The 12,018-nt window shown below is 41.0% G+C and overlaps 1 protein-coding gene across 1 annotated transcript in view; it reads right to left on the bottom strand.

Moving 5' to 3' along the window:
• Positions 1-12,018, bottom strand: part of txnrd2.2 (thioredoxin reductase 2, tandem duplicate 2) — a 24,386-nt gene that overhangs the window by 8,583 nt on the left and 3,785 nt on the right. The window contains exons 5-11 of the mRNA XM_020590477.1: positions 10,976-11,050; positions 9,472-9,550; positions 8,956-9,018; positions 8,644-8,714; positions 3,857-3,876; positions 3,507-3,598; positions 3,256-3,430 (exon numbers count right to left, since the gene is read on the bottom strand). Of these exons, the coding sequence (XP_020446133.1) occupies positions 3,256-3,430; positions 3,507-3,598; positions 3,857-3,876; positions 8,644-8,714; positions 8,956-9,018; positions 9,472-9,550; positions 10,976-11,050 (575 nt within the window). The remainder of the gene's footprint in view (positions 1-3,255; positions 3,431-3,506; positions 3,599-3,856; positions 3,877-8,643; positions 8,715-8,955; positions 9,019-9,471; positions 9,551-10,975; positions 11,051-12,018) is intronic.

The raw sequence follows: 12,018 nt of genomic DNA, 5'->3' as shown, positions 1-12,018 counted from the left end.
TGTTTTCTATGAAAATATTGTATTAAATTTAAGGATGGATTACTGCAAAAACATCAGTACTGGCCTTGAAAGACCCCTATCAGTAGCATCTGACTGGTAAGTATAGACTTTCTCTTTACATTTGTGGCCTTCCCGTCTGTAGCTCCAGTCACTGGTGGACTGGAACAGTGACCACAGCTCCATTGTACAGCAAGAACACAACAACAGTGGGCAGGCTGATAAGGGACTTGGTTGAAGCTTGGAGACACACACACACACACTGTAGGCCAACAAATGGGCCAACCTGAACAAAGCTGTTGTGACATTAAGAGGAAGCCTCTGGACTACTAGGCTAATTAGCTACAACAAACTTCCACAAGTTGAAATGAGAGCTGGAAGCTTATCTGATCAATCTAATGAACAAAGACAAAGGGAGACCAAAGTGAGGGGGAGACTGCTATTCTTTGGGGAATGGATGATATGGGATGCCAAGAACTGATTAGACATCCTATTTCAGGCCAACAAAGATTTTAAGATGCAGATTAATAAATAGCGTTAGAAAAAAAAATTCTAACATGGGTGTATAAGAACACATGTCAAGGGAATGGGAAAATGTCATGAAACTCATGCAGAGCACAATGGTGACAATCAGTAAGTCTGCTAAACTCTGAACTTCTAAGTGTGACAGACACACTCAGACAGTGAGTGTTTAGCTGCACACAGATGTACAGTTTCTGTTTGGTTTTTTATTTGGTTTTCAAAGCAGATACAGCTACAGTATTCTGGAGCTGATATTCAGGGCCTTGCAGTAGTCATGCTCTTGCCCAGAAACATCTGTATAAAAAAAATAATAATAATAAAAAAACTAGGAAACATTTTTAAATATGTTTGAGTACTGTAGCGGACAGTGAGGAGGAAGCCTGATGTTCCCACTGTCTACATGTAGACAGGAAATGTGGAAATGCTCTGTTTCCTGGTGCGTCTCTGTAGACACACCTGGACAGGGAGCGGCTATGAGGCCAGGAAGGAGCAGGGGAAAGGTGAAGGGAGGCAGGGCCGGGGAGAAGGATGTGGCAGACAGTGGTGATACTGTCCCCCAGTCCCCTCTGGCCTTTAATAACTCCACAGAGGCCTGGGACCCTGTCTGGCTCCTAGTATAAGGTCACAGAAAAGGGAAGTGGCCTTGCACTCATAACACCTGCATGCACACATCAAAGAGCAGAGGCCATGCTGTTACTGGTTCTCACTAAAGTGTACAGGAACAAAAGCTGGCATGGATATTGGTGGGTCCTCGCTTGGTGTCATGTCAATTTTGGGAAACCCTTTTAATTTGGAACTCTGTATTGATACAAGCTGTAATGACTAGGCTGATGATGTCGTTGGACAATCCAATAACAAAAACTAAATAAAATAATTTGCTAAAATTTTACGTAAACTGCTTTTAGTTTGTTTTACATTAAAGAATAATTTACCTAATAGTTTGGTATCAAAACGTCAAGGTCCCAAAATGTCAAGAGCTCGGCTGAGTTTGGGTGAGATCATTCTTTTTAAACATAAGGGCTGGTGCATCTCACGCACGTGAGAAAAACCAGTGATACATGCACTCTTTGCCAATATCCCTCTCACCACCACTGAGATGATGTGGGAATTCAACCATGGGTGGGAAGCATGAACGTCATGTCAGCTGCAAGGTCACAGACATCCTTGACGCTGTCACACGCATAGCCCTCTCATACACACACACTTTCAAATAAAGCAAAAACTGGCAGTCAGATTTTTGGAAGCACAGCATTGTCTCTCAAAGTGCTCAACACAAATAAACTGACAGCTGTGGCCCTGGCAGATGTTCCCTCCATTGTTATTCCTACTGCTAGTGGAACAGGAGAAGTGAAATGACTATATAGAGAATAGATAGAGAGAAAGAGGAGGAGGAGGCTGGCAATGGCAGGCAGAGGGCTACAGACAGAGATGGCAGTGACAGACACGGGGCTGGCTTCCGCAGGGCTGGCATGAGCAGGAAGGCCCAGAGGGAGAGAACAAAGAGGGGAATGCAGTGACCCTGTGTCTGGGTGCATCCTGTCCCTCTCCAGCCCAAAAGCCACCGATCCAGAGGTGGGTGATTAACATTTTCCTGGGACATTCCCCTCACCCAGGCTTTATTACTCTGTTTTCAGCCTTGACTTCTGTTACCCGCTGACACTGCACTCTGTGATGACAATGAAACTGATGGTGGCGGGGGGGGGAATACACTCATACCAGTGTTTTATTACAGGGATATATTGTTACATCAGAGGGAAACAATATGGGTTACAGGTAATCCCTAGAAAATGTTTAAGAAATAGAGGATAATGAGTTCATTACTGTACTGTGAAATGCACTTATATACTTCCAACTCACAAAGTTTCCTAAGCTGTTTTTGCCATGATTTAGACATTTTAATATCTTGGTTGTAAAAAAAAAAAGACCATTGTTGTTGGGGCAAGGTGGCTTCATAATTAAAAGGGACTGACCAAAATAATTAATTCAAGCTCAAGTCAAATCTAAAGTCAGTCAAGACAAGTCTTAGTCAAATCTCAAGTCAGCAGAAATAAGTTCAGGTCAAGTCTTCAGACAGCAACAAGGAAAATTCTGAATCAAATGAGCCCAAGTCAAGTCTCAAAATCAAGTCAAGCCTTGAGTCAATTTAGAGAGGTCCATGCTAATAAAGTCAGTTGAAGCAGGTCTTAGCCAAGTCTGGACCAGCAGAGACAAGTCAGAAACAAGCCTTGAGACAACTCTGAGGAATGTTTTGAGTCATTTGAGACAAGTCTAAGTCTCTATTCAATTGAGACAAGTTTCAAGTCAAGTAAAGCCCTTAAACATATCCAGACAGCTGCAAGTGTTATTACAATAACACAATTCAAACACTTTGCTTTAAATCTTGTTTTATTGTATTATATTCAAGGTGTGAGTCTTTGCAAAAATTGGTCTATAATTTTATCAAGCCAAATCTTAATATTTATATCCATGTTTTTGCTTTTAAATCTTAAAACAAGGTGACCCAGAGAAGCCTAGCACAAGTCAAGTCATAAGCTCTCATTTTTGTCACTTAAATCTTTTTCCCAAGTCTCAGCCAAGGCATCTCCTCTACTCAGGTGTCCATTAGCAACACAATGAGACGGGCATAAGAGTTTTTTGAGTATACTGTTCATACTTTCTACATTATCATGTGAATTCAGGTTTTGAACTGAAGTGAACTAACCCCATGGTGTTACTCACACACAGTATCAGACTCACCAACTGCCCACAGCACAGAGTCGTAGCTGTCGTCGTGCTCGCTTCCTGTCTGGGTGTTGGTCCAGGTCACCTGAAGGGCTCCTGATGAGAGTTTGTCCACTCTCTTAGGGACACATTGCCATGCAAACTTGGTCCCATAAGCCTCCATGTAGTCCGTCACCAAACCTGCCATTTGCTGCACAAACCGAAAGAGAACCCTGAACTCCCTGTCAAGACACCCACATAATGCAGACCAGTGCAGGGAGCAATACCTGATCAAACCCCCGGAGGGCGATGCTGCGAACCATCACTGTGGTGTCCAAGCCGACGCCTGTGAGGAAACCTGCACACTCCAGAGCCACATCTGTGCAACACTATGTTGAGGATTTCTTGATTTGCATGTACAGTAGCGCTCAACACTTGAGGAGTGACAGTAACACACAGAAACAGACATTTAGCAGCAATATCTAAACAAGGTAGTGGTTAAACTTTAAACACTATACTTCATGAGACAGGTCTGATGCCAATGTTACTTTTGATCAAGTTAATAACTTCACTATTTCTCAGCTGATTACTACTGAAGTACTCAGTGGCAGTAAGCTCTCTGGCAGACAAAGGATACAGCTGGCTCCAACCACAAGTCTGTAAAACCAACAAAGAGAAGCTCTTTATACATTTCATCATTTGTCCAACATACTTTGGCCAAATAAAACAAAGCAGGTCCAAAAATGAAATTGAAATGAAGTTAACACTGTTTATTTTAAATCCTATAAGGCAAGGCAAAAGCAATGAATTACAAACTTCATATCTTCATAGGGAAGTGACGAGGTGAGAAGGACATGTAGAAAGAGGGGGCAGTAAAAGCTATTTCTCTGTGTGCACTTGTGGTGTCTGTCTATGTGTGTGTGGTCCAGGTGAATAACACATCTAATCCCACCCTGAGATCTGTGGTGTTGAGGAGGGCTAATTGCTAGCATTTAGGCTAATCCCTGCGGATGGGGTGTGCCATGTTCAGGGCTCAAGTCCACACATCAGCCCGCTGAGTGAAGCCCGTCACCCGCATGGATGAAGCCCCTTGCTCTCCTTGTTTTTTACTGCTTAAAGCCAGACCTCCTTCCCTTCAGGTCTGCTCCAGCTGACAGCTCTGGCTGCCTGCAGCACATCCCGCCCTTGTCCATACTAACACTAACCACTAAAAGCCCCTTTGCCCATTATCCCCGTATCTGTGTAATGCACAGCTGCACTTAACATGTATTGTGAAGTGGCTTAAATAAGATTAGGCCAAGAGCTTTAGCTTGACTCTAAACTTTCATCACTGAGACAGTCTCCTCTCTCCTATGATTTCTTCTCCCCCCCCAGTGTTTGACTGCATTTTACACTGCTTGGTGTCTGTACAGCTGCAATATATATATTTTCAAATAAAGATGAACCTGATTAGAACTTTTACAACCCTACTGACCCTTCCTGACAAAGGTGACATTTATGGGTATACAGGCACATTTAGGAAGCAATAAGAACTATCTACCTGTATTCAAATAACAAATAAACTTAGTTTTTATTATTTGTATGCATTAAACAACTGAGTAGTGCACTTGCATAGTGCATTCTGTTGGCTGGCCAGATGTAATAATGTGATCGGGGGATAAGTCTAGTGTAGTTCAAAACAAGACAAAACAGAACATCTCAAATTACTGAATGCGTTTGGGTTTGTTACCTGTAATTGTGTATGAGAATAAGTAACAACCCTCCATCTTATGTTCCACACATAGTTACTGTAAGTAACCATACAGTAGTATGATGGTGATGTATACACCATTAAGGTAGCCTCAGGGAAATCAGTCTTGCTTTAGAAAGGCAGTTCAGCATATACTGTAACTATGTGATCAGCTGCACAAAAAATTAACATCCATTTCCTGTTCTCCCACTTTGATTTCATCTACTATACACCACCAGTCAAAGTATGAACACACTTTCCTACTGAATTCAGTGAAAAGTGTGTCCACACTGGTACTGTATACTGCACACACACTGCCATGCTAAATTATGGAAAATATTAAAGGCATGAACCAGTCAAAACAAACGTGTCTACTGGAGGATGCCACATGAAAAGTGACAAAAAGGGAGGCCTTCTAATCTATACAGTATGTGTGGTTACCGTCTCGTACAACATTGGACTCCAATGTGACGTAACAAATTGGACAAGGAGCCCCACAACAACAACCATTGTAAAACTCTTGAGGCTTGGCTCCCGACTGTGGAGTGGTAGTATGTGGTTGAGAGCTCAAGCCAAGAGACTGAAGCCACAGCTCCTGTGGAAGGAGGTTTGGTGCTGACTGTCGGTGACTGCTTGTTAACCTCAGGCTTTTTTTTCAGAAGCCTTCCCAATGATCATTAAAAATGCAAGATTTGAATACTCCTGTGTGTCTGCCTAGAATACGGGTGGATTTTATTGCAAGTAAAGGCTTAATATGACTCCATCTTTCATAGTTTATATAGGTTACATTTCCTGGTAGCATTTCAGTTTGATGGTCTCATGGGCCATACATATTAAATCTGCTGTTCTGGTTTATAGTCTTGCCAAAGTTACACGGATTGCAGGACATAAAAACCGAGGACGCCTTGAACCAGCCGTTTAACCACTGAACCCTAAATATAAAACACTTTGTTTGATTTAAAAATAGTTGTTACATGTACGTTGGCAGATATTTTAGACCCTCTGCTGAAAAACAAAGATTCCACAATAACTTTCAATGAACCTGATCTTACACACCCACTTTCACATTTTAGTTTCATGTTCCTATGCAGAAAAGCAACATGAAAGACATAATGGCTAACAATAACAATATAATGGGATCAAAATGTTTGCATTTTTAAGAGGGCTTCTGATAGGCAAGCAGTAGTATTAACTACTGATAAAATACATTTCTTTTGTATTCAAGCAAACTGCATCATAAGTAGTTACTGCTCTGACGTACATGACACTTCACTGGCCTTTGTTAAGATTTTCAAAAAAAAATGTCTTTTATCAAACTAGTGGAAATCACAATGAAAGGTTTGGACATATTTTCCAACTGTACTGAATGAGAAGGTGTCTCCAGACTTCTGACTGGTAGTGTAAGTTGTCGCACCAAATTATAAAGAGAGCATTATAAATCCATCTGGAGATTTTTATTATGTCAGGTGCACATTACACAAACCTACTTACTGTCCCATTTCATTCAAGTACACTGGCCAATCTTTAGACTAGTATCCAAGTTCTGCTGCCACGTGCTCAAGTGTTTTCTCTTGATAGCATGATGATGGCAGCCAGCTCTGGGCTTCAGCCCCGGGGACCAAATCTGTCATTCAGCTGTGTATGTGCTCCAAGGCCCATTAGACACCCACTGCTTGCCAGGACCCCCCTACACCAGTCCTTCTCAGAGCTCACCTGCACAGCTGGCAGTTCTGAACCATAATAACATCTCCAGCTCTGGCTAGTGTGTGTTGTTCAGAACCCTTATAGAGAATGATAATGCTAACCCACAGCTAACCCCCTTACAGCCTGCAGGGGTGCAGAGGACTCCACTAACCACCACACTCTTACATCAAAGGATTTCCTGAGCTCAAGTGGTGTCTCAGAGTGGATAATTCCTCTATTCAAAGGGGGCTTGTGGAATGGGTGAATGCTACAGGGGTAATTGTTTAAGGGTAGTTACAGTGGACTGACATTGATTTGTTGACTATAAATGATTTTATATTGCCACCAAGTGGTCAAACTACTAAATTGCACATTTGCTCTTTACTGAAATACTATGTTTTAAAACTACAATTACAGAGGAACTGACCCTGATGACCCTAAACAAGATGAAAAAGTGCAATATACCCATTGCAAAAATAAAAACAAAGTGCAAGCACTAATTACCAGTTAAATCAAATAACATCTGTATATAAAAAGTATATAATTAAAAACAATTAAAAACTCGGCACCCCAGGTGCAGACAGCCTAGATACAAATGAAACTTGAATATGGGAATAATTATTTCCACTCATCTGTCACCTTCAAGAAAACAATGACGGAAACACAGGTATACCACAACCACTAGTCACTTCTGTGCGTTGTGCCAAGAGGAAACGTCAAGGGAAGACCAATTAACCAGGTGATGACAGGAGCTAAATGGGTGGATTAAAGGGCTTGTTCTCTAAAGGTCAGGATGCACGCCGCTAATCTGAATCATGAGGCGAGGACAGGCTGACAGGAAGGGAGACAAACAAACTGCATGTCACTGATGAATGATCACAGTGCATGACAGTGGGACGTGTTGTGTCAGCGAGCAAGGTAGAGCAGTGAGCTGGAGCGAGGCATTAATACTGCAGAGGTTAGAGGCTGTTTCTCTTGTAGCCCATTGTACAGAGAACACCACCAACAATGTAACACATGGTGCTAAAATATACAGATGGGTGACAAATTAATGGAAAACCTAAATAAATGAGTGGAGAAATATAATGAATGCAGATGCTGACATAGTTTGAAGGCTCACTGCAGATCAGTGCAAAGTTGTTCTGAGGGAACACCTTTATCCTGTGATGAAACATTTCTATCCTGATGGGAATGGCCACTTCCAGGATGACAGTGCCCCTAACCACAGGACATGAGGGGTCACTGAATGGCTTGATGAGGATGAAAATGACATGAATCACATGCTGTGACCTTTACAGTCACCCAGTCTTAACCCAGCGTCTCCACCACCATCATCATCGAAACACCACATTAGGGAAGAACGGCGTTCATCCCTCCAGTAGAGGTAGGAGACTTGGAGAGTCAATACCAAGGAGCAGTGAAGCTGTTCTGGTGACACATGGTGGCCCAGGACCTCACTGAGACACTTTGTTGGTTTGTCCTTTCATATGTTTTCCCATCCATCTGTATATACTCTATTTAAGGGTGATTAAAAAGACAGAAAAAAAACTTGCTCTTGCCATAAAAGCAAATGACATGAATCACATGCTGTGACCTTTACAGTCACCCAGTCTTAACCCAGCGTCTCCACCACCATCATCATCGAAACACCACATTAGGGAAGAACGGCGTTCATCCCTCCAGTAGAGGTAGGAGACTTGGAGAGTCAATACCAAGGAGCAGTGAAGCTGTTCTGGTGACACATGGTGGCCCAGGACCTCACTGAGACACTTTGTTGGTTTGTCCTTTCATATGTTTTCCCATCCATCTGTATATACTCTATTTAAGGGTGATTAAAAAGAAAGAAAAAAAAAAACTTGCTCTTGCCATAAAAGCAAAACATCTGAAGCTGCATGCAGACTATCATTACAGCTTGCAATTGGACACTGACTGACAACCCTCAGCTTAAGACAATATAGTATTTTAATACTAGATGTGTATGTAGTAAATATGAAGGTGGAAGGTGTACACACGTTTTTCCAGGTGACTTTTTCAGCCAAAATATGTCATCGCTGGTGAGGCCGTGCTCCATGGCTCCAGGGATCTGTAATACCACACAAAGCTGTGATCGGAACTATCAAAATATTCATCTGTTATCAAAAGCTCTGTGAATAATGACAAACTTAACAAAGACTGTCTCTAAAATCTGTTATCTTTAGGGTGGTCACGCTTGGATGTGTGCCAGTGTACAGTAATGCTTTCCATCTACATTCACTTCGATGATTTTTGGCTACTCTGACAGAAGAAGGAAACACCTTGGATTGAATAATAGTGATGATAGTTACATTTGTGGGGTACTTGGGCCGTCCACCTGTGGCAATCACAATGTTCTTGGCAGTCAGGATCATCTGTATGAGAAGGGAGGGAAATGTGAAGTCATAATGTGTGCTCATATCCCTTAAAAAACAAGGAAATGTCAAATGAATGCAAGTGGTCTCCACAGCACTCTGCGTCAAGGTGATGACAAACACTCTGAAAACACAGACAAATTCAGATTTTGCATTCTTAATGTATTAAGAAGCAGAAAGAAAACTTATTTAAAATGTATCAGTGACAAAACTAAAAGAAAATATATTACAAAACAGAGTCAAATGTGCATGAGGGAAATGCATGTAAACACACAGTAGGACGACAATACTGCATGTTTATATAGAGTATGATATATATAATGAGCAAGAGAAACAAATATATACGATATGTTTTACAAAGTAATTCATTCGGGTTTGATTGTATGCTCAATAAATGACATTCAATCTCAGTTGAATGAAGAAATAAAAGCCTTAACTTGAATTAGTGCAAACCTCTTTTCCTGCTTTTGTGAGTCCTTTCACAGTGTGTTCATCCACCAGACTTCCCTTAATGTTCAGATACTTCACGTTCCTGCAAAAAAACAAAAAAAAACAACACTCAGGTTTCTGCTGGTGGTACCTTACACTACAGCAGCACAGGACACACTGCAACTCCTCTGGATTCACTCGTAAGCCCCATTATCACTTCTCTCACTCAGCTCCTTTGTAGTCCTGCTGTTTCCACACTTCATGTTTATAATCTGCTGAAAATAAAGTTAACTTATGCAAAGTTAACTCAAAAGATATCAACAAGACCATTTAGTTGCCCAGAATGGAGGCTGGCCCAGGCTGCACAAGAGACGTCAATCATGTTATTAGCCTTTTTGTTACTGGTTACAGTCTGTGTCTGTCATGTTACTTTCAGCATTGGTTCCAACTTTCCAATGTGCTGAGAATGAGAGCTAACAACCATCAGCACCAGCTTTTTAATTATCATCTTAATTATAACCTGTTTTCATTTATGGAGTGGCTAAAAGTTATCTAATTGTTACTTTCTTACAAATGCATTTAAATAAATGCTGCTGCCATGTAGAAGATGAAATTTGTAAACACCAGGCTGTAATCTACAGTATAGCTGGAAGATACATTTAATATTAATCAGATTTATTTTTGACACTTCATTATACTGCATGGGGGAAAAAAACCTTTTGTTCATTAGTCATTATGCCCAGGACATATTTAATGTTTATGATGCAAACACACTGTTGGTCACACAAATCTCTTTACCCACAACTACCATCTTAGATATCCATTCAGTAACTTTTACTCTACATATTACAATAATTACAATAGCATGTTATTACTTGCAGGAAAATCAAACTCAACTATTAACGATTAAAAATGGAGTGCTCCTGTAATATCTGTGCTCATTTATTAATATATTTGTTATGAACAAACCTGATGGAAATGACTGCTTTGCACTGTGGTTCCCAGCCTTTCAAGCCTATTTGTTAAGTGAAACGAAATCATATTAGAAGCCTCACTAATTATCTGAGTCTAAGGAAATGATCTCACGTGATTGAAAACATTGTAGCTTGCACTTGGACACATTCACACACCTGTTTGCCCTGCAGTCAGCCTCTCACTCAACACGTGGTCACTGACTATCAATCCTTCAGCTGTGTACCAAGAGCAAGGTACTGCCTTCAGCAACATTTCAAGCCAAGAAAAAAAAAAAGCAAAAAGGGAAGACAAATGGGCTGGAGAATAAATATTCAAGATTATCCTACGGAACGTGAGCAGTGACACGGCAAGTGGTGACATATGGACAATGCACCGTATCTGTCACAGCTCTAAAAGCTCAAACTCCTTAAGACCATCTGAATCAATCCTCAGATGAGAGGCGTTCCACAGTAAATGCATCCTTCACTATCACCTGCAAATGAATTAATTAAATTAATCTTCACCGCTGAAGCAAATAAGTCTGAATAAAGCAAGCAGATCTGGTGTCACTCACTTGTCCTGGAGCTGAACTCTGTGACCCCAGTTCAGGGACTTGACATGGTTTTGAACGGCCTCCGCCATGGTGGCCCTGGGACACACACAATAATATAAACAGACCAGACACCAGCATTCCTGAGCATGTTTCTTTAGCTGTGTGGGCTGAATAATGGGAATTGAAGAGGAAAAGAAACCTGACTCATGTATCAATTGTTCATTCAATCTGGAAAACCAACATCAAAAAAGGGATCAGATCATTTTGTTTTTTTCCCCATTTTTTTTCTGTGCTTATAATAATTGTGAAGTAAACATGAAAACCAATAAAACACTGATCCATAGCCTTTACTAAACAGGGTGGGGGGGGACACATACACACAACCTAAGAACACAGCTGCCTGGCACCATGATACCCACTGCTGTGATTACCACATTGTTGCATTTACAGCTTAAGAACACCCTGTTTTTAAAAGTCTTCTCTTATATTTGCACAAACGTGAATGATATGGTTTAAGATAAACTGACATTTCACTAGTGAGGATGTTGAGGTGTGCTCAGTCTCAGTATAATCCTCCCAGCTCATATATGTCTTTGATGATTTCAGACCAGTTATCTACTGGAGGTTGATCAGCTTGAAGCCATTTTCTTCTTTTGCTGACATAGTAAATATTTTCAGGAGATACTGGTCATTTCCTATTTCATTCATGTAGGTCACCCAAATAGAGTGAGAGTGGTCAGTGGGACCTGTGGCCCCAGAATATGCTGTATGATTTTCTAGATATTTTCCCAAAACATCTGAGTCTTTGGGCAGGTGGCAGTTATCCAGTTCAACATCACCACAGTTTCTGATCAATAAATTGATGGATAACACTTTTCCAACAGAGTTTACACTAATATGACAAGAAAAAAAAAACATTTAACACATAATTACCCACTGTTGGCATATTATTTTAGCTTTTTTCACTCTACGGTTCTTTTTCTCATCTCTCAATGGTACAGTTTGTAGTAGCTCCTGTGCCTTTAGCGATTCCCTGCTAAAGTTGTTAAATTATTGAGTTAGAA

This window comes from Monopterus albus, unplaced genomic scaffold, assembly GCF_001952655.1.
Source record: "Monopterus albus unplaced genomic scaffold, M_albus_1.0 scaffold12.1, whole genome shotgun sequence".
Taxonomy (NCBI): domain Eukaryota; kingdom Metazoa; phylum Chordata; class Actinopteri; order Synbranchiformes; family Synbranchidae; genus Monopterus; species Monopterus albus.
The sequence above is the reverse complement of the archived record's forward strand: the minus strand, read 5'-3'. Positions and strand labels throughout refer to the sequence as shown.